The sequence below is a fragment of the Monodelphis domestica genome, chromosome 4 (assembly GCF_027887165.1).
Source record: "Monodelphis domestica isolate mMonDom1 chromosome 4, mMonDom1.pri, whole genome shotgun sequence".
Taxonomy (NCBI): Eukaryota; Metazoa; Chordata; class Mammalia; order Didelphimorphia; family Didelphidae; genus Monodelphis; species Monodelphis domestica.
In genome coordinates this window covers 87,641,817-87,663,777 of record NC_077230.1, presented here as the reverse complement: position 1 = coordinate 87,663,777, position 21,961 = coordinate 87,641,817, and the positions used below count along the sequence as shown (strand labels likewise).

The 21,961-nt window shown below is 36.7% G+C and overlaps 1 protein-coding gene across 1 annotated transcript in view; it reads right to left on the bottom strand.

Moving 5' to 3' along the window:
• The window catches only part of SLC49A4 (solute carrier family 49 member 4), a 159,557-nt gene that overhangs the window by 82,591 nt on the left and 55,005 nt on the right, over positions 1-21,961 (bottom strand). Inside the window, exons 3-4 of the mRNA XM_001371935.4 lie at positions 10,233-10,498; positions 1,558-1,687 (exon numbers count right to left, since the gene is read on the bottom strand). Of these exons, the coding sequence (XP_001371972.1) occupies positions 1,558-1,687; positions 10,233-10,498 (396 nt within the window). The remainder of the gene's footprint in view (positions 1-1,557; positions 1,688-10,232; positions 10,499-21,961) is intronic.

The window sequence follows — 21,961 nt, the reverse complement described above, 5'->3', positions numbered from 1 at the left end:
CAATATTGGTTCAAAGGCAGAAAAATTATAAGGGCTAGGTAACGGGGGTTAAGTGACTTACCCAGGGTCACAAAGGTAGGAAGTGTCTGAGACTAGATTTGGACCCAGGACCTCCTGTCTTTGGGACTGGTTCTCAATCCACTGAGCCACCCAGCTGTTCCAAGGCCCTCATTGAAAGAAAGTTGGAAGGTAGAAATGGAATAAGGAGACAGAGACTTTTAAGCAGAAGTATTTGAGTTAAGCTGAGGAAATGAACTGATAAAATATATGGTTAATAAAGAAAGTAAGATGCAGAGAGGCACTAAAGTAAAGGGCTTTAAAACTGAAGGTAAAAATATTAAAATTCCATCCACAAGACAAATGGGCACAGTGATCGATTTGGGGCTTGTTGCCTTTGCTCTAATGTCCCATGCAGGCTGGTCGGCTCCAGAGTGCAAGTTCTTCAGTGTGTGTGTGCTGGTAGGTACCAAAAAGGGGAAGAAATTGCCTTCCTTGCCTATAGTAAAAATCAATTAGCAAGTCCTGATGGTGAATTGAGTCAACAATACCTTGGCTCCAATGAGGGCAAGACTGCTGATACGATCCCTGCATGGGTCAGTTAGCTTTGCCCAGAGCACCACTAGAGACTCCATATTTAACTACTGCCAGCCATTCATCAAATGTGTGTTATTGATCACAAGGGGGAAACTGAATAATGTGCAAATATTCATCACCATTAATAGATAAACAATATAAGGGTATGTTTTCCTGATTCCATAGCAAAAGATGCAACCTTTATTTATGATGCAGTATGGATGGATCTAAAGGATTAAATGCTGTATGGGGAACACTTGTTACAATCCAATTAAATTTAAGTTATGCCAACAAAATTGAGAACATAGAATCTGGGCACCTTGAAGCATGGCATAAGTCTCTGAAAATGAACAGTAATATAGTTATTCGTTATATGTATATACATATATATTTTTAAATTTTTTATTATTCCACCGTGACACTAAGCATAGTGCAATAGATCTAAAACTGTAAAGGACCTTAACAGATTTTCTTTACTCTATTTACGGGTTTAATGAGTTATCCAAGGTCACATAAGTTATTAAATGTCACAGCCCAGAATTTGAACTCAGGGCTTAAAACTCCAAGTTTACAGCTCTTCCCACTCTATCATCATCACTCAAAAGAATTGAATCTAACAACATACAAGGGTGAAAAAACACACTTGTGTAATTTTGTAAAGCATGTCAAAATATTTCCAATGACAGCTTTATATTTGGTTCAGAAGGCCACGACTTGATGACTGTACAGCTATGATGGATTCTCTACATTATGGCAAAAAGAATCTGTGAATAAATTATCATAATTTTTCTTACTAAGTTTTTTTTTTTGTTTAAAAAGATCATCTAGATACACAACCACTAACTTGATGTTCACTTGCTTAAAAATACTGCTTTAAGAGAAACTTTCCTAGGTAATTTCCTTTTAACTAGACTCAGAAAACCTAGAAATATCTGTTAAATTGCTAAGTAAAATCATGAAATAACCTTAAGCACAATCACTTACCTTAAGAGCCTACAGAAACTCCGTCTGTAGCTTAGTCGCTGGCTTGCTGCAGCCACACTTGGTGGAAATGGAGGACGTGTTGGGAAATAGGCGACTGCTGCAAAAAATGTCAGGCATACAATTCCAAATTCTAAAAGAGAGAGAGGAACAAAAAGAGCAAGAACAATTAACTAGTCACCATGCAACAATTTTAGATGTCAAGCACAGCATTTATTATTGATCCCAAGTATCTATTAAGCGATCCTTATGTAACAATTACCCTTATACACTAGGTGTTATGGGTTTCAAAAAGAATTGTAGGCACGGTCCGGTTCTGAAAGAATAAGCACTCTAATTAACAATGGAAACATTAACAATGGGAAAGCTGAACAATTGGGGGGAAAAATTTAACAGGGAAGGAAAGCATGCAGCAGCACCCTTCAAGTACCTGCAACTAGGTTCCCACCCAAACAAAATTTTTATGAGCCCACAGCTTATTTATTCCCCATTGTCGTGGGGTATGTGCTGCCTTCTGGGGTACTAGGCTATGGAAGGAAGGGCAAAATCATTCCCAGAATCTGCCAAAGCTTTGCCCTTATTTCTACACCAGGACTTCTGGTACTCAGACCCAAAGTTTCAGGACCTTCTTGCCTACCTTCCATATAGCTTAATTTTTTTTCCCCAGGTTCTTTTACACAAAAGACATTTTAAACAGGTTCAGGAATATAACTTATGCTCCCCACCCCCTGCCAAACCTTTACCTTCTAAGAATACTAAGAATCAGTTCCAAGGCAGAAGAGTGGTTAGACAATTAAAGTTAAGTGACTTGCTCAGGGTCACAGAGCTAGGAATTGTCTGAGGTCAAATATGAACTCGGGCCGTCATCTCCAGGCACGGTTCCCTATGTGCTGAGCTAACTAGGTGCCTATAATTTTATGACTTAAGTTGGAGTAGGTGCATTTCTTTAAGACATGTTTTTTGCAAACCAAGAGTGGCTGCCATCTCTTCCTTCAGAGTATAGGTCTGTATAGATACAGATGAGTCTTGTTGAGCTGATGCTACTACTATTACTGGAGAGCTATGTGGTGAAGTAGAAACGGTGCCAGGGCTGGAGCCAAGAAGACCCAAGTCCAAACCCAGCATCAGATACTTACTACATGTATGACCTTGGGAAAGTCACTTCACCCTGTTGGCCTCAGTTTCCTCGTGTGTAAAATGAGCTGAGCTGGAGAAGAAAATCTTAATCAGGGGGTCATGAAGAGCAGGGCATGACTGAAATGATTAAACTAAAAAGAAATTCCTCCTCCTCCTCCAGGTACCACCACCAGCAGCAGCAGCTAACTTCGTATAGTTTATTATCTGCCAGGCACTAGGTTAAACATTTTACAAATATATCTCATTTGATCTTCACCACAATCTGGGGAGGTAAGTGGTGTTATCTCTATTTTATAGATAAAGAAACTAAGGCAAGCAGAGACAAAGTGACTTGCCTAGGGTCACACAGCTAGCAAATGTATGAGGCTTCACTTGAACTTGTGTCTTCCTGATTCCAGGCAAGTTCTCAATCCATCACAATACCTAAGTACTCTTTTCCTTTACTTTGGCTTCTCTGATACTGTGGATTACTACATTCTCTCCACTCCTGACAAGCAGAATTTAAGTTCCTTCTCTCGTCTCTCTCTGCATGCCAGGTTTCCTGTTCATATGAGAAGTAGCGCCTTTTTGCACTTTGATTCATAGGTTTCATTAAAGACAGGTACAATGACTGAGATGAAAATGTGACAAAAAGAAAAAGAACAGAGCTGTAAAAGGGAAATCAAGTTAAAATAGTTAATTCAGAAAAAATTCAGCAAGAATATAAGGAAGGCTTTCTTTACTTTCAACCATAAGCTAACATTTTGAGGTATAAAGGAGGCTAGAGATATTTTCAGAGATTTAGTTAAGCAGAGGAAGTTCTGAACAAACGAGAAGGGCATCTAAATAAGAAATTAAGATAGTAACAGAATATGAATGTTAAGGTAACATAAGGTAGTCTATTCCACTAATCTCTATACTACTTGGGGTTTAGCAAAGAAATCATGTTTTTCTCTAGAGTAAACAATGAGGACACTTTTTTCCTAAAAATGTTTTGTTAATATTTTTTATAAAAAACACTGCTGTCACTTCAAAAGAGTGTCCTCTTCCTCTAAAGAGAACCCTCCCTTGTAATAAATTAATAGGCTAACAAATGACAAAACTGATCAAGGATACAACTCATTTTATTTAATTAATTAAGAATATTTTCCCATGATTCATGTTCTTTCCCTCCCCTCTTCCCACCCTACTCCCATAGCCAACGAGCAGTTCCACTGGGTATTACATGTGTCATTGATCAAGACCTATTTCCATATTATAAATATTTGCAAAAGAATGATCATTTAGAGTCTACATCCTCAGTCAAACCATGTGAAGGGATACAATTTATACTTTGTGTTATAGTTTAATAAACTCCTCAATGCAATGGTGTACATCAAACACATAAATCTAGCCAGCCAAAAGGACGGATTCAGTGTAAAACTGAACATCAGCTAGCTCAGTCAAGCCATGGACAACTGATAGGCCTCTTTACAGATAAGACTTTTTATAAGTCTGCTGATTCCGTAAGCACTCCCTATTGCCCTATGCTCTACCACATCTCTACCAAGATTTTTCCTCATCAGGCTGCTAAAGTCAAGATGAGGATTGCACTGATTTGCATGCTAATGTCGTTTGGGGTGTTAGTTTTTTGTTTTCACAACCTTTCTGGTCATCAAATAATGTTGTTGTTCTTAATTACCTCATTCTGCTTTAATTCATACAAGTCTTCACAAGTTTCTCATTTGCTGCCTCTTTTGAAGCAATTATTTTGCATTTCACTCATAGATCTTAATTCAGACATTTCCTCATTTAATTCCTAGCATTTTGCAATTACAAAAAAGTGTTTCTATAAATCTCTTTAGTATTTAGGGCATCTTTCCCTCTGTTTTTCACCTCCTTCCTTGAGGAGGTGTCTAGCAGTGGTATCAATGAACAGAAACAGTTTAGTAACTTTTATAGGATCATAATGAGGACATTTTTTTTTGACAAAACTATGATGTAAGGACTTCGAAACTAACCCTATAATACTATGGAGTATTATTATTAGCATCCAGAATGGAGTTTTTTTTTAAAGCATGGTAATAAGTACAGATTATTAATTTCAAACTGGGCTGAAGTAGAATACAGTGAATGTCCTCTGAAGGTCATGGTGACCAACTGAATGAGTAAGAACAAATATCTCACATCATTTAAATATATAAACCTTAGACTCTAAATGATCACCTTAGTGCAAATATCAATAATATGGAAATAGGTCTTGATCAATGACACATGTAAAACCCAGTGGAATTGAGTATTGGCTATGGGAGGGGCTGGGGGAGAGGAGGGAAAGAGCATGATTCATGTAAACATGGAACAATATTCTAAATTAATCTTTTTAAAACAAAGACTAAATCATGTTATATAATCTGAATGATTACAGTTTATCATATTCCGATTCTTTGAAAACCGGCAATCCAAGGATTTGGTGGCTTAGTGGGAATATTCAAATAATATCTCCTTTCTTCACAATTTAGGATAAAGAAAACATTCCATATGAAAAAAATAAACATCTGAACTTCTAAAAGTTAGATATGGTTGCAACTTTTATAAATTATATACAGACAATTAAAGGGTAATCATTACTTCCATATTACAAAAGCACTGTCCCTTCAGAAATAAGTTACCCTAATTAGGAACTCCTTATAGTTTGATATCTAAGTGTTTATTTACAGTTCATTAATTACTTGGCAGGAAAATTTAAAGCTAATGTGTTATGAATCATCTCTAACTGGATAGCAATCAGAAATGAAATTAATTAATTGTAGCTCAATAAATAACAGAAGTCAAAAGAAAAATATGATTTATGAAAATTATTTTTACAAAAGACAGGCATCACACAAGAAAAACACAGAACTAAGGGAAAAAGCATTGGGCTGGAATCTGGAGACCTGGGTTTCAATTCTGGCTCTACAGTTAATAATCCTGTGATTCAAGGAAAATTGATTACTTGCCCCAGCTCTCACTTTCCTTTCCTATAACAAAAAGGCCAAAGGGTTGGAACTAGATTAGGAGTTCTTTTTTATGTTAGCATCACCCACAGATCCCTTCTCATAATAATATCTTTAAATGCATTAAATAAAATACAAAGGATTTCAAAGGATGCTAGTTCTAGTAAAATACAATTGTCAAATATATTTTTTTAACTCATGATTGGGGCAGCTAGGAAGCTCAGTAGATAGAAAGCCAGACCTGGAGGTGGGAGGTCCTGGGTTCAAATCTGTTCTCAGACACATCCTAGTTGTGTGACCCTGGGCAGGTCATTTAACCCACATTGCCTATCATTATTGTTCTTCTATCTTGAATTTTACACTTAGTATTGATTCTAAGACAAAAGGTGGTTAAAAAAAAAAAAGCTCAGGATTTCAGTTTAGAACCCTTGAACTACATGACTATTAGTTTACAATTAATTTTAAATTTTTAAATTTTTTTTGAAAAAATGTATTTAATTAATTTAGAATATTTTCCCATGGTTACATGATAATTTTTTATTTTTAAGGAAAAATTGTCTTTCTTTAGTTCAGGAAGGAAAGAAGGAAGGGAGATACATGGGAACTTTAATATAAAAAAAGAAAATACTATTCATAAAGTAAGACAAATTTTTATAACATTTAAATAAAAAGAATTTTATTCAAAGGTGCAATTACAAATTGGCAATTTTGAATCTTGCACTGGAATGCCAATAATCTCATTCTGATGCTTAGCTTTTCTTCCTCGCTGAAGTTCCCTTATCCACATACCAGATGACTATAGACTTTTTCATTTCAAAAGAATGCAGTCAACTTTTAATTATTTTATATTAATGGAGGAAGGTAGTGGTAAGAGTAATCTAAAATTTAAAAATAATTTTAAAAATAATTTATATTTTATTCTTTGGGTAGGAACTGAAGATTTACTTTCATAATTAAATATGCTTGAGTTAATATTAAAATTATTTAACATTAAATTATTTAATTCAATTAAGTAACAAATAATTAAAATATCAACAATAAATTATTCCACAACACACCAAATGATTGATGAATTTCAAACTGATGAAGTCCGAACATATGGCTGTGACAAGAAGCCAAACAGACAGGGTTGTTATGAGCTATGTGTGTAACCTGAGCAAATCACTTAAAGTGACTTGGATTTCTTTTCCTCACATGTAAATTGCACAATTAAGCAAAGAAACTGCATAGCAAAGAGCATAATAATAGCACCAGGATAGTTGTGAAGATCAAATGTGATAATATATGTATAGCCCCTTCCAACTTTTAAAGCATTATTTAAAAGGAGCTATTATTATTAAGTCCCTTTGCTAAGGATTTCCAGGAAGTGACATTCTTACTTCCTAGAAACTACATTTAATATTACAACAAAACAATTTTATGCATATTTTAAGAACATGACCAGCTTTGCAAATCTGTTTGGTTACTTGAAACCTCTGTGTTTATTTCTCACTGCCTCTTAGGAGAGCCAGAATGGCAGAGAAGATGGAGAATTAGACTTGCAGTCCTAAGACCTAGGTTTAGGTGGGCTACTTACTAGAGGAGTGACTTTTTCAACTTCGCTTTTGTTTTCTCAAACTCAGAATTCCATAAGTTTTTGTGCAACTCAACCAAGAAAACAAATGAGAAAGTTCTTTGCACTTGTAATGCACTATAGAAATAAAGAGTATTGTTACAGAAACTAGGAAAGCAATTTTATTAACTCAACCTAAAGTATGGTTATCCAAGCTATTTTCCCATACCCTATACTGGCTTTCTCAGAGGAATGAGAAAGTAAAGTGAGAAGAATATAGAGAAAAAATCTAAGTGATATAAAACCACAAAAACAAAAACAAAAAAACCCTTAAAATTTTTTTTTAAAATAAAAGGTAGGTGAGTGAGGAAAAAAAAGAAAAGAAATTAAATGAAGTTCACAGATCTAATGATTAATTAATCTGTTTTTGAAAGAAATCATGGATATACAAAGATCTAAATTTAATACATACATACTTACTCCTCTACAGGCTCAAGAGAAACAAGTGATAAGAAAACCCCGAAAGTCTAACAGGTCACAGCGATACATGATGAGAAAATTCTAACCCTGACATTCTATAACTTGCAACATAAACATCCAGTCTCTGCATCTTCCCCTCTGGATTCTGACCCTCATACTCTGCACAAAGATTCTTATGCTCTAATACAAAGCACTGACCTCAATGCTTTCTTTGAGCTCTTCTTTTATTTAGTCTTGTGATTTTCTCAGCTGCCAATTCTTGCTTTATTTCACTGAATGTCTGCTTATCCACTTGAGTACATCTCAAGAGACAAGCTTGTGTTGTTTCTTTTGACATCACCATTGCTTGTGTTACTATAGAGGAGGACACAGATACTCTATAGTTAGGTAATTTTATGAGTATCACACCTTGCTATTTTGGGGTTGGTTTTTCTTTTCTTAGGCATTTCCTTATTGCTGTTGAGGAGTCAGGCTCCCACTCAATCAACCTCTAGGATCAGGCGGGTAAATACAAACACCCATTTTACCTAAGCACACTGCTAAAGGACCTGCCACTCCTGGTCTCTCTATTTTTGAGTAAGATGGTTTCCTTTCATACATAGGTCTTACAATGCATCTTTAATTCCAGTCAGTCAACTTGCATATATTGATGGAATGGGTTTTATTGTGCATCCAGAAGCAATAAGAAACGGAATTTCAGAGGACAGTTGGTCATCTTGTATTGTACTGCTCATGATAAGCATTTGCAAAAATATGACCATCACAATAACTGCAGCTTATACAACCACATCTGTTGCAGAAGATTAGAAGGTAGAAAAACTCTCTGTACTCAGCAGAACCCTCCAAATTAAATCAACTTATACCTTAACACTCAGTGACTTCAATGGAAAGGGGAACACCAGAAGGATAACAAAAACATATTGGAAAATATGATTCAGGAATGAAATGAGAGAAGCTAAATGCACAAGCTACACAGAAGCCTCATACTTATATACAATGAATATTTCCCTTTGTGAAAAGAGCTAGAAGATTAAATGCATATTGAACACAAAATGATGGAGGAAAAATGGACTTTTTTTTTTTACCAGATAATAAAGCTCATTATTAACATTACAGCCATTCCCAAGTCACCTGTACAGTGGAACCACTGATGTTAGAGCAAAGGTCAACAAAAAAAAGCACAAAAATACAGAGAAAAATACAGAGAAAAAGATACAGTGTGCATTTAAAACAACTCCAATCAGTCCTATTCAAACAAGATGTTTACAACAAAAAAAATGGTAAATGGATAGAAAAACTAACATTTAAAAGCTAGGTTGCAACTTGATCAATACAGTCATTGCTACTGGAAAAGGTATTGTCAATCTGTTCTCCTACAGGTTCACTCACCAGTCTGTGACTTTCCAAAACAAAAAACCCTTTCCTTGGCCCCTGCTTCCCTAAAAGTGTTGTCTCCCCGCTCTGAAAGTAAGATTCTTAAGGATAAAGTACAGATCTGACCACGTCACTCTCCTATTCAATAGACTCCAATAGCTCCCCATTAGTCCCAAGATCAAATAGAAAATGCTGTTCGACTTTTAAAGGCTTTTACCACCTGACCCTTTCTACTTTTCCAGGCTTTTTACACACACACGTTCTGTGACCAAGCCATGATGGCCTTCTTACTATTCCTCACACAGAGCTCCCTCTCTCTATGCCCATGGATTTGTTAGCTGTCCCCCATATGTGGAATGCCCTCCTTCCTGATCTTGGCTTCCTGCCAGTCCCAGCTCAAATCTTACCCTTGGCAATAGGCCTTTTCTATTTCCCTTCCCTCTAAGACTGCCTCCAATTTACCTCATATAGAGCATGAATGTATTTATTTGTTTACACGTCTACTCCATAAGAATATGAACTCTTTGTGGGCATGGCTGTTTTTGCTGGTCACCGAGGTCTGCCTAGAGTAGTGATTTCATTGGAGAAGTGAACTCCAGGTGTGGAAACTATCGAGCAACTCTTCTGTCACTTAACAGCCTTATGATACTGAGAGGTTAAGTGACTTTTCTATTCAAACTGCAAATATTTTGACCCCAAGTCGTACCTCTATTTCATGCTGTCCTTTCTGGCTTATGCATAATGGAGATGATGACTTTAGTTTTAGATGCTGGTAAGATACTCAAAGAGAATCCCCCCAACCCCAATCTTGAAAGAGACATCAGTTAATAAGACTGAAGAATGGGTGGGGGGGGGGGAGAAGGAATAACCATTCACTGTAGCAATAATATGTTTTGAGGGCAGCCAGGTGGCTCAGTGGATAGAGTTGGCCTGGAGATGGGAAGATCCCAGTTCAAATGTGACCTCAGACACTTCCTAGCTGGGTGACCCTGGGCAAGTCACTGAAACCCCATTGCTTAGCTCTTACCACTCTTTTGCCTTGGAACCAATACATAGTACTGATTAAGGATTTAAAAAAATATGTTTTAACAGTGAAAATTGTCTGCAAATGCTTAAGAAAATTCTAATATAATGGCTGAGGTGAAAGATACAGTAATGCAATGAGAAAGGAAATTTCAAAATACCTGCATATAATACCATCTCTATACGATCCTTAATATGGATGCTGTTACTTTCTGAGGTAAGTAGATGTGAGGTTTCATTAGGAGCTGGAACAATAAGAGGCCCAACTAGAAATGCACAAGCACCACCAAGGTAGCTGAGCATGGAGGCAATCGCTGTAGCAGTAGCTCGTTCGTCTGCAGAAAACCACATGGTCGACAGGAACGGAGCAGCATTCATTACTGTTGGACCTGCTAGTCCATTGAGCAGCTGTCCTCCATGGATCAATCTGGAATTGGGGGGAGAGGAAAGAGGAATGAGATACAAAAGACACAGATCTGGTGGGGCCATCAGCGCTATGAAGTGGCACCTTCAGAGAGGAAGAAGCATCTCTTAAGAAATGACATTGGGGGCAGCTGGGTGGCTCAGTGGATGGAGAGCCAGGCCTAGAGATGGGAGGTCCTAGGTTCAAATCTGGCCTCAGACACTTCCCAGCTGTGTGACCCTGGGCAAGTCACTTGCCCCCATTGCCTAGCCCTTACCACTCTTCTGCCTTGGAGCCAATACATAGTATTGACTCCAAGATGGAAGGTAAGGGTTAAAAAAAAAAAGAAATGACATTTTTTAAAAAAGGTAACAAAAGGAAAAACTAGGTCACATGAAAAGGACATCTCTGGGCAGGTAAACTTTCTGCTTATCTAAGACTAGTACTATCTTCCCTGTGTGGATGCTGTCTCCTAAGTAATTGGATCTCCCAGTTAGGAGTTCAGCAGTTACTGAGTCCAACTTGTACACGAATAAGAATTCTTCTGTATAGTTCATCCCCAACAAATGATTGTCTAGTTACTACTTCCTGAGGGAGCCCATTCTATTTTTGGAAAGCTCTAATTATTAGAAAATTTTTTCTTCACACTATTCCTCACACTTGGTGGCCTAATTATGACTCTGCAAATTGATCGATTATACTCCCATTCATATTATTTCTGCCTCTGGGGCCTCATAGAACAATTCCTATTTCAGAGTCTTTCAAGTATTGTGAAGACATCTACTCCCCAACCCCTATTTCCACAGCCCAGTCTTTTCCAAATTATTTCCCCACCTATTTCTTCAAACAATCGTAATATTACATGTTTTGCCATGTGCTTATTTATATCTTAGGTTGCCTCATCTGGCAGTGCTTGTAAACCTTAAAATTTCTTAGACTTGTGAATGTTGGAAATTTCACCATTGGAAGGTTTCATGCTTGTAGGGAATTTCCTACTGATAGTGGGAACTCTATTGGAATGTGAACCCCATTGGCATGGGAGGTTCCTCCTCCTCCCTTCTTAAGATTACTTTAGGACAGAAACCTTTTGCTGAACAATGGAAAGGGCTTTGACCTATGCTTAAGCATAGAACAGGAAGTTCTTTGAGTCATGATTGATTTTAGAATTGATACAATAGAGATACTTGGAATGACAGAACCAAGTCTTAGAACTTCCAATCTCCACCCTGCTCAGGGTAACAGGATTTAGGAAGGGCTGCAGCAAAGGATCAAGATTTAATTATTTGAGAATATGACCTTCAACAGACATGTGCAAAGCCACAGACCTCTGGGCGGTCCTGGGTTAAGCTAGAGCCACCATTGGCACAGGGAAGACATGGACAGTGATTGGTAGATGTGAGAACTGAGGGGAGGGAACTTGGTTGGTTTCCTTAAAGATAGCGGGGTCTGAGGACTGGAGGAGGTTGGAGAGGTTTTTCTCTGAGAGGTTGTGCTCTGAGAAGCTTGCTCTGAAGGAAGCTGGAGGTGGAGGCCCCTGAGACTGTTTCTCCATTTTGTTCACGTGAGTGATAGGGACTGATCTCTTTTCTTTGCCTCAGCTATCTAAGGGCTTGGGCCTTTTGGCCCAGCCTAAACAAAACAGAGGGGGTATTTAAGCCCTATTCCTCTCTCTCTCTCTCTCTCTCTCTCTCTCTCTCTCTCTCTCTCTCTCTCTCTCTCTCTCTCTCTCTCTCTCTCTCTCTCTCTCTCTCTCTCTCATATCTTTCTTCCTCCTGTTTGTAATTAAACTCCATAAAAGGTTGACTTGAGTTTTCATTTAGGAATTACATAGCTGAATTCCTTGGCGATCTTAAATTAATATATATCAGTCTTTTAAAGTGATTTCCTTGTCACATGCTGTAGCTTATCAACATATTTCTTGGTATGTGTTACCCAGGGCTGAATGTGGAATTCTAGATGTGGTCTGGTAAGGGCAAAGCATTAGATCTGATACTAATGTTTTAGTTGTTGGGATGAGAGAGCTTGCTGGATAGCCTGGCATCTTTTATCACTTATTTTAAAAAATAAATTATTTTGAAATATCTTTTGCTTTTATGTCATCTAGCTTTCCCCTTTTGTTCCTTCTTCTCCCAAAGAGCCACCCTAGAGAGCAAAGGATTTTTTTAAAGAAACAAACAATAAGCAATAAATACATTGAAAAAATTTTGGAAGTATATGTCATTTCCCAAAGCCATGGGTCTCCCAAGTCTCCAAAAGAGTTGTTCCCCACTTTAAAATTTTTTATCTTTTCTTTTATATATATATATCATTTTTTATTCTTTACCATCTCTAGGGCCATATTTTATAATAAAGAGTAAAATAGAAACAACCACAAAAGATAATTCAGCAGAAGTGATCAATCTTGGTCAGCTGGTGATCAACTGGTTATGAATTGTCTGACAGGTATGACATATTCCCTCCTTGCAAAAAAGAAAAGAGGGAATCATTTGTTTATATTTCTTCATCAGGGCCACAGTATGTATAGTTTTCAACTTTCTGGTTATTTATTCTATTTACATTGTTGTAGTTTTTGCCTATATTGTGTATTTTCTTGATTCTCTTCACTTTTCTTTGTATCAGTTCAAATAAGTCTTCCCATGCTTTTCTATTGTCTTCACAGTCATCATTTGGTACAACACAATAATTATCCATTATTCACAAGCCACAGCTTTAGTCATTCCTTAATCAAAGAGAATCTACTATGTATGTTTCTACTTCTTTACTTTTTTAAACCCTTACCTTCAGTCTTAGAATCAAACTACTAAGTACTGGTTCCATGGCAGAAGAAAGGTAAGGGCTAGGCAATTGGGATTAAGTGATTTGGCCAGGGTCACACAACTGGAAAGTGTCTGAGATCACATATGAATCCCATTTTCAGACCTGTTTCTGAGCCACTTGGAAGCTGCTTCTTTCTTTTCTCATACAAAAAGTACTACAATAAATATTCTGGTGTATAAGAGACTTCCATTTCTATCTTTGGCTTCTTTGGTATATGCATCTTCCTTGTGGTGAGTGGGATCTTAGCAAAATTCTAAATTCCTTCCCATATTGGTTGAACCAGTTCATAAGACCAATGGTATATTAATATAGTGATCTTTATTGGGATTCACAGGACATAAAGACATTTAGCTACAAGGCTAACTAAAGACCATTTGAAATTATGTGTCATCTAGATAATATGCATTGATGATTAGCTGAAAGAATTTGACCCTACAAATAAGGAACTCTGTCTGGTTGGAGGAAGAGAAAAAGGATTAAGAGCAAAGGAAATGATGAAAAAATGTACTTGTTTCTGTTGTGGTGCTTATGGGTGGCAGTGTTTATAATATAAGTCTTTGCAAGTATGAATGAAGCTGAGCTGCACCTAGGGGATGCACTAGCCCAGTTCCTTTGTGAGCTGCACACAGGGTGGTATGTAAAAATGTATCAAATATATACTCCTAATGTGTCCAACAGTACTCTGTGTTGGAAGAAAGAAGCTAATACCAGCCTCTCCCAATGTCTGCAGAAGTAAAGAATCTGGGAAAACAATAGCAACAACTAAAGACTCTTGGCTTCAGCTGTACTTTGACTTGTGCCCTTTTCTTTCAGAAGAAAACACTTTGTCACTCTACAGTACACAAATCACTGTTGCAGAAATCTTTATTTCTTGTATATTTTATTTACTGCAGATTATTCAAGGACATCTGCTAGGCATAGGAGAAGATATTGTAAACTAAGAGCTGCATTCTGATTTTTTTTTTCATTTTCAAAAAGGAAATATCATGGAACAGTAAAGAATTTTGGATTCAGAATCAGAAGGGTTGGCTTCAAATCCTGGGTCTACAACTATACCTATTCAATCTGGGGCAAGTAACTTTACCTATAAGGATCAATTCCTCATCTATGAGAAAAGAAGTTGAACCGAATGGCTTCTCAAGTCTTTTCCAAGTTAAATCTATGATCCAATGAATTTCATTGCCTATGTGCCACTTAGCTACTTAACCAATCCTCATCACATAATCTTTAGATTAGAAATGTACAGAAATACAAGTTCTAGAGGTGGATCCTGCTAGTGGTGTTAGCTGGCCATCTGAGCTTTTGTTATATTGTGTGCTTTGAAAAAAGTAATGGTCCAGTTGTGCGCTGTCTACCACACTAAATCTAGTGCAGAAAGTTTATGTTTTACTAAGACTACACGAGATCTTCCTCAGCTCCAGCTGCTGAGAGGGTGCCCACACTCTTTTTTGGAGATGTTTGTTACTTACTCATGTCTAATGTGTTACCATTGTGGAAAGAAAGCAATTTGGACAGGCATGATTGGTCCTTCAGAAAACTGCATGCACTGTTGCCTAGTCCCCAGGGATCTTTCAGATGACTCCCTATATATATATATATATATATATATAAAATTTTTAAGTTTCTTTCCAGGTACTCAAGTTATGTTGACAGGTCTTTAAGTTTATGTTTGCTCTATTTCTCTCTTACCCCTTCTCTCTCTCTCCCCCCAAACTCCCCCCCACCAAAAGTGCCCTCACTGCATGTACATATTGTTTTCTAGTTTTCAGTGATTTCTTTTTCTATGGGTTTAGGAAAATAATAACTAGTAGTGCTTTTTAAATAACATCTATCAATACTTTGAGTAAAATGTACAGGATAGATTTGACTAAATTTTTTTGCCCCCAGAGGCAAAATACTAAATTAGAATTGTCCTACATTCCTATTAAAAATAATTATAAATTTAGTTTATGTTAGATGTTCATATTCCCAGAGTTTGGGAGGCTTGTTTTACTTTTGGTAAGAGATAAATGACATTGATTGTTTCAGGGGAAGTATTTAAATAAAAAAAATTTCATATAAATGCAAAATAGAAAGCTCTGATATAATATTGGATCTAAATTTACCTTATATTATTTTTATATAATTGTTCCTACTTACAGCATTTCCTTCATATCAGTAGGAGGAAAAAGTATATTAGTGTAATATCACTGTGTTTAGCATTAAAAGTAGAATTTAAAATGCCTTTACATCAATATTCTGCTCACAGTTGTTCTACTTTACTTATAGGTCTTATTATCTCTTATATTACTTATGAATTAGTGTACACCATACTATATAGTAGATCTTACATACTGAATTTCTACCTTTTATTTTCCTTCTGAGTTAAAGAATTCTCAAAGGCTTTGAAAGATATAGTTTTTTATTCCTGAGATTTAAAATAATAGCAAGACATTAATAGTTATTATTGTAGCCAGCAATGGAAGCAAAATAGCCATTGTACTGACAGACATTTCTGTCCCAAATGTTGAGAATTCAAAGACAACATCACCAATGATATTAGCAAGGTAATAATACTGTAGTGGCAATTTCAGTCAAATTTGTACATCATAATACCATGTGTGTGATTGTTCAGATATTACAATGTCACACTCTTCTGAAAAGACATTTTCCCCATCTTAAAGTATTTGAGATGGAGAATTTGAAAATAACAATTTTTTTTAAATAAGGAAAGGTGATCTCTAAAATTCTTTTTGGTCTTAAAAAATGATTAGATGATTTTTTTTTAAATTAGAGGTCCAGACAAGGAGAAAGAGGTTTTGCTACTAATTGCTAATATTTAAGATTGAGAAAGCATTTTCTTCACAACAAGCCTTTGAGGTAAGCAACGCATGTATCATTTAGCCTTTTTCGTAGATAAGGGAACTGAGTCTGGGGGGAGGGTGTGAAATGACTTGTTCAGTTTCCATAGCTATAAAGAGGCTGTAGACACAAACACTTGGCTCCCAAAATCCAGTGCTCTTTCCACAATGAAATCTTCAGGAAGGCAAATTACAGTAATGAATATTTACTAATGCCAGCTTCAAAGAAGGGAAACTGAATAGCCAAGTTTTACATAGTTCCTTCTATTAGAGGCCTGGCTGTCTTTTTTTTAAAACCCTCATCTTCTGTCTTAGAATCAATACTGTATATTGGTTCCAAGGCAGAAGAGTGGTAAGGGCTAAGCAATGGGGGGTCAGTGACTTGCCCAGGGTCACACAGCTAGGAAGTGTTTGAGGCCAGATTTGAACCCAGGACCTCCTGTCTCTGGTCCTGGCTCTCCATCCACTGAGTCACCCCGCTGCTCTCAAGATCTGGTCATCCTTGAGGACTTAAGGCTTTCCACTTCTGACTACAAATCAAGCTTTTGGCACAGAACCTTGCAGAGTTGGTGCCTAAAATGTTTTACTGAATGGAACTCAGAGTTAGGTGAGGATAAGGAAATATGTCACTATAAGTAGAACAAAAACTAATCTATGTTTTTTTAACTCCAAGGGTGGGAGTGGGGCAACACTTCATCTCGGGCATAATTTGCTTCATCTTTTTTTCTTTCCAGTTGGTGGGCCTGGGAATACTGCTTACTGCCATTGTTTGCTCCTATTCCATCCTGCCTCCTCAAACAGTACTTCCATTGAGGCATGAGAACACAATGAATTTTTTTTTTAATTTTAGCAGCTCTCTTAATATTTAATAACATTTTGTTAGTATCAAATATTGAGATTATTTAAAATTCAATATTGACAGAAGATATCAGACTTACTCTTCATTATTGAAGATTAGTTTTGATACTCGAAATGTGGTACTCAGCATGCCAGAGGGGGGAAAAGGTCTACTCTCTCTAGCATTCTCTGCATGAATAAAACAAAATTACAATGTACAGGCAGTCCCGGCTTTCTGCCATAACTTATTTCTGAAAACCAGGTGGTAAAAAGGGATCATTATAATAAAACAGACTCTGTCCTTTTTTTCCTAAAGTTTTATTTCTGTCTTCCTTTTATATCAGTTATATTACCATGTACCTCCCGATCCTGACTACATACACCTGACACTATTCCCTCACCTCTTTATGGAAAAGAAAGAAGTATTTGTCATATGCTTTTAGAACCAAAACCTGGATTTGCAATTAATATGAGTGAACTTAATAAATAGTATGTTATTTTTATTTTTTTGTTTTTGTTTACATTACTGCAATAATTGTGTATACTGCTCCCGTGCTTTGTTCTACATCATATGTCTTCCCATGATTCTCTGAATTCCTCCTTTTTGACAAATTATATGTTTTCACAGGAATGACATGATAATGAGGAGCCAGGATTGTATTCTACCCCAAGTTCTTAGCTTGAGATAAATTGCATATCTTTGAGAACAGGGGCTATGTCTTGCTTCAGTTTTTTTTTCTTGTGCTCTGCAAATGATGAGCACTTAATAACTGCCTACTGTGTTGGATGGTTATTATTTTTGTTTAATATATATGTATATAAACACAAAGTAACTACAGCTGAGGAACCTGAGGGCCAAGGCAATGACTGGTCCAACATCATACAGGTAGTAACTAGTAGAACTAGTATTCAAACTTGGGTTTTGTGACTCCTAGGATCAACATTCTTTCTACTGTATTGTCTCTCGAAATATTTCAAAATTTAACATATGATCTATAACTATTGTATATGGATATATGGCTTGGGGTTTTGGTTTTAGATATGGAAATCGGTATTAAGTAATAATACATGTAGAACCCAGTGAAATTGTCTGTCAGCTCCAGGAGTCAGGAGGGAAGAGGGAAGGGAGACAACATGAATCATGTAACCAAGGAAAAATATTTTAAAAATAAATGAATTAAAAAATATTTCAAAGCTTAAAAACAGCATGCAAAAATACTATATGTGTGTAGACATATAATTTGCATATTAATTTGAGAATACTATGCAACTTAAAACAATATTAAACATTCTATAATAGGTTTTCAAGCTGAAAAGAAGCTGAGATAAATTCCAATATCAGTATTTTAAAGATAATGAAGTAGGGGCAGCTAGGCAGAACAATGGATAGGGTGGTAGGCCTGGAGTCTGAAGGGCCTGGGTTAAAATCTGGCCTCTGTTATTTCCTAGCCTCACTATTTTCCTGTCTTAGAATTCATACTAAGACAGAAAGAAAGAGTTTAAAAAAAAAAAAGATAATGAAGCCTAGGTCCATAGAGGTCAAGTGACTTGCACAAGGTTATAGGATCCTAAATAGCCCATGTCTTCTGACTCCAAATTTAGAACCCTTCTAGTGACATTATGCCACCTTCCATTGTTTTCCCTTGATTTAAAATAATTTATTTATAAGGTATCTAGAAGGCTGGAGTCACTTTAAAAAATTCTCTCCAGGGAAGTTTGAATTGACACCACCTTTTCTTTCCATGATTACCCTCACGTATGTAAATGCATTAAAATTTTTTCTTTTCATTACAAAATGCTACAGGAGTTATTTATTTTTAACCCTTACCTTCTATCTTAGAATCAATACTGTGTACTGGTTCCAAAGCAGAAGGGCAGTAGGAACTAGTCAATGGGGATTAAGTGACTTGTCCAAGGTCACAAAGCTAGGAAGTGTCTGAGGCCAGATTTGAACCTAGGATCTCCCATCTCTAAGCCTGGCTCTCAATGCACTGAGCTACCCAGGTGCCTCACTACAGGGGTTATTTGGAAAAAGAATCATGTACTGGAACTCCAGAGGTCTAGATTCTAGTTCCAACTCTGTCACTGGGCAGAATTTTCCTGGCAGGTGATTTAATTTCTCTGAGTCTCAATTTGTAAATGTATGGGAACTAAGCAATTAATAAAGCATCTATCAAGTGCTTGCTACTGTACGTGCCAGGGCAGAGACAAAAGTCAGATGGCTTGATCAAGGAATGTGCAATCTAGTAGAGAAGAGACAACACATACAAGTATATAAAGGAGATATTTAAGATAATTCTGAAAGGAAGAAACTAGCAGCAAGGGTAGAGTGGAGGTGGGAGGAGAAATAGAAGTCTCATATACAAGGAGGTACTTAAGCTGAATCTTGAAAAGGAAAGTGGGGGGCAGCTAGATCCTCTCAGAGGATAGAGAGCCAAGTCTTGAATAGGAGGTCCTATGTTCAAATCTGATCACTGACACTTCTTAGCTGTGTGTCCCAGGGCAAATCACTTAACCACAACTGCCCAGTCCTTACAGCTTTTTTTGCCTTGGTACCTATACTTAGTATTGATTTTAAGGCAGAAGGTAAAGTTTAAAAAGAAAAGGAAAGCAGGAATTTTAAGAGGTAGAAACTAGGATGGAGCACATTCCAGATATGGGGAATAGTCACTGCAAAGGGACCACAATGACAGATGGAATGTGGTGTATAAGGAATAGTGAGAAGACCAATTATCTGGACCATAGTGTTTGTGAAGGGAAGGGACATGTAATAAGACTAGAAAGGTAGATTGGGTCAGGTTGTAAAGGTGAGCTCTAACATCCTTCCCAGGTCTAAAACACTGTCATTCTGATCTTAATTTTGAGGGCTCAGAAAGATATAATCTCTTGAATATGACCCTTGTCTTTTCTTTATTTCCTCTTTTTTCCCCTCTCCCAAAGAAGTGATCATAAGAAGCCTGTTAAGGTAGAAGAATAATCATACTCTTTTGCTCCAGTACTGTTATGATAAGTCGAGCTTACAGCCTGAATGTACTGCTATAAATGTTGGGGTTTTTGGACACTGGCTGATTAAGCAAACGCCTCCCATTGGCCTCAAAGTCACTGCCCCCCCACAGGGCTTACAAGGCAAAGACACTGAGAAATGAAGTAAAAGAGTTCATTAGATAGCCTTGACTGATCAGAGCAGTAAACAGCATTAAAAAAAAAACCTAAGACCACTTTTCCTTGCCTAATAGTGGCTTAGAGATGAACATAACTCTACAACTATAATTAATATTAATAACTTGCAAAAATGGTAGGTTTCCTGTGTCTTCCTACAAAAACAACCACACTTTTCTATGTCAGAAACAATTTTTAAAAATAGTCAAAAAATACTGATATCTCTTCCAAAGTTATTCAATTCTAAGTTGTCACATAGTAATTTCATTACAAAAATATTCTTGAAACAGTATCTTTTCAATGGCTTAATTATGGATAATGCGAATGTAACATTCAGACAGTGCATCATAGCTTAAAAAGGTAATTACTTTGATATTTAATACCTGTAATATAGTATTTTAATTATTCTGCCCTTCAGGCAGGACTACTCTAATTCATCTGGCAGGAGGAGGAGTGGAATACTGAAGTTTTATGATTCCTAAAATTTTAAAGGGTAGAACAGGGAGAAAATAATCTGTCAAAAAATTCACAGCATGAAAGCTGAATGTCAAGGTATGAAACTCAATTGCATAAACTTAACAGTCCAGTGCTTCTTGGGCACTGTTTTTTTCCAAGAAGCAAACAACAAATTTGTGCAATCGTAGAATTTTAAAGAGGAAAAGAACCTTAGAGATCAAAACAATCTAACTCTTCATATGGCAGAGGAGAAAATTAATGTGGAGATAGTTCTAGTAATTCTCCTGGAGTAAATGAATGAGTAAATTAATAAAGAAAAAAAGCATTTATTAAGCAGAGTACTGTGTGAAATGTGTGGGAAGGAGAGTAAAAAAAAAGGTAAGCAAGCAAAATAGTTGCTGCCCTTACATTCTAAGTGGGTGACTTAAAATGAGGAACAATAAAGTAGAGAGAAGAGGGAGGATACTAGGCTTGGAAATGGCTAGGATGCCTGGTTCCAGGCAATTCAAGGTAGAAGTTCACTTATCAGGGCATTTCTACACCCTAGATGACCATTCCAGGATCAAAAAGAAGAGGAATGAGGAGGACTAGTGGCAATAGTTTGGAAATATCTGAGAAGGGATGTAGAGATCTGGTTCTGGGCAACATGAAGCAAAAGCTAACCTATCAGAGCCCAGGTACCAGAAGCGGAGCATGTCATAATTTTATAGTAGTATTGCCGGCATCTAACATTAATGCCTGCTATGTAGTAAGTGCTTAATATTTATTAGTTGATTAAGTTCCTTGCCCAAATTCCCATAGCAATTAGTGGCAATCACGATTAGAGCCCAGTTCTCTTGATTTCCAACTTCATTCTATAGTCTGCCACCAAACTGCAACTGGTACCACAGAATGGCAGTATGCACCATCTCTATGCTGGGGTAGCCTAATTATTCCAAATCTTTCTAGGGTAAAAGTTAGTTTGGTGATACAAATATGATTGGAATGTAGCTACATATCCAAGTGACTGCCCCTTCCCCCAATGTTATCTAAAATACTACAATTTAAATTATAATCTTGTAATTTTGGGTACTTACAGTTATTTTACTTAATATCTTTAGTTGTTTCATGTTTGTTGACCTTCCCAAAAAAGACCATCTCTGAGGATAGGCTCTAAAATTTATACTCCTTTATGTCCTTAAGATAATGCTTTCCAGTGCTGAGACTCTTATGACAGGTACTCATAAACCAATGTTAACTGTTTGAAGGCAAGGACAAAGCCTTTCAATATCCCCAACTAGCAGTTAGCAGAAGGGTAAACACATGGTATATACGTAATAATATACTTACTGATAGACTGAAATAATAAGAGAAGCTCATCATCTTCCTTCCCATTCCC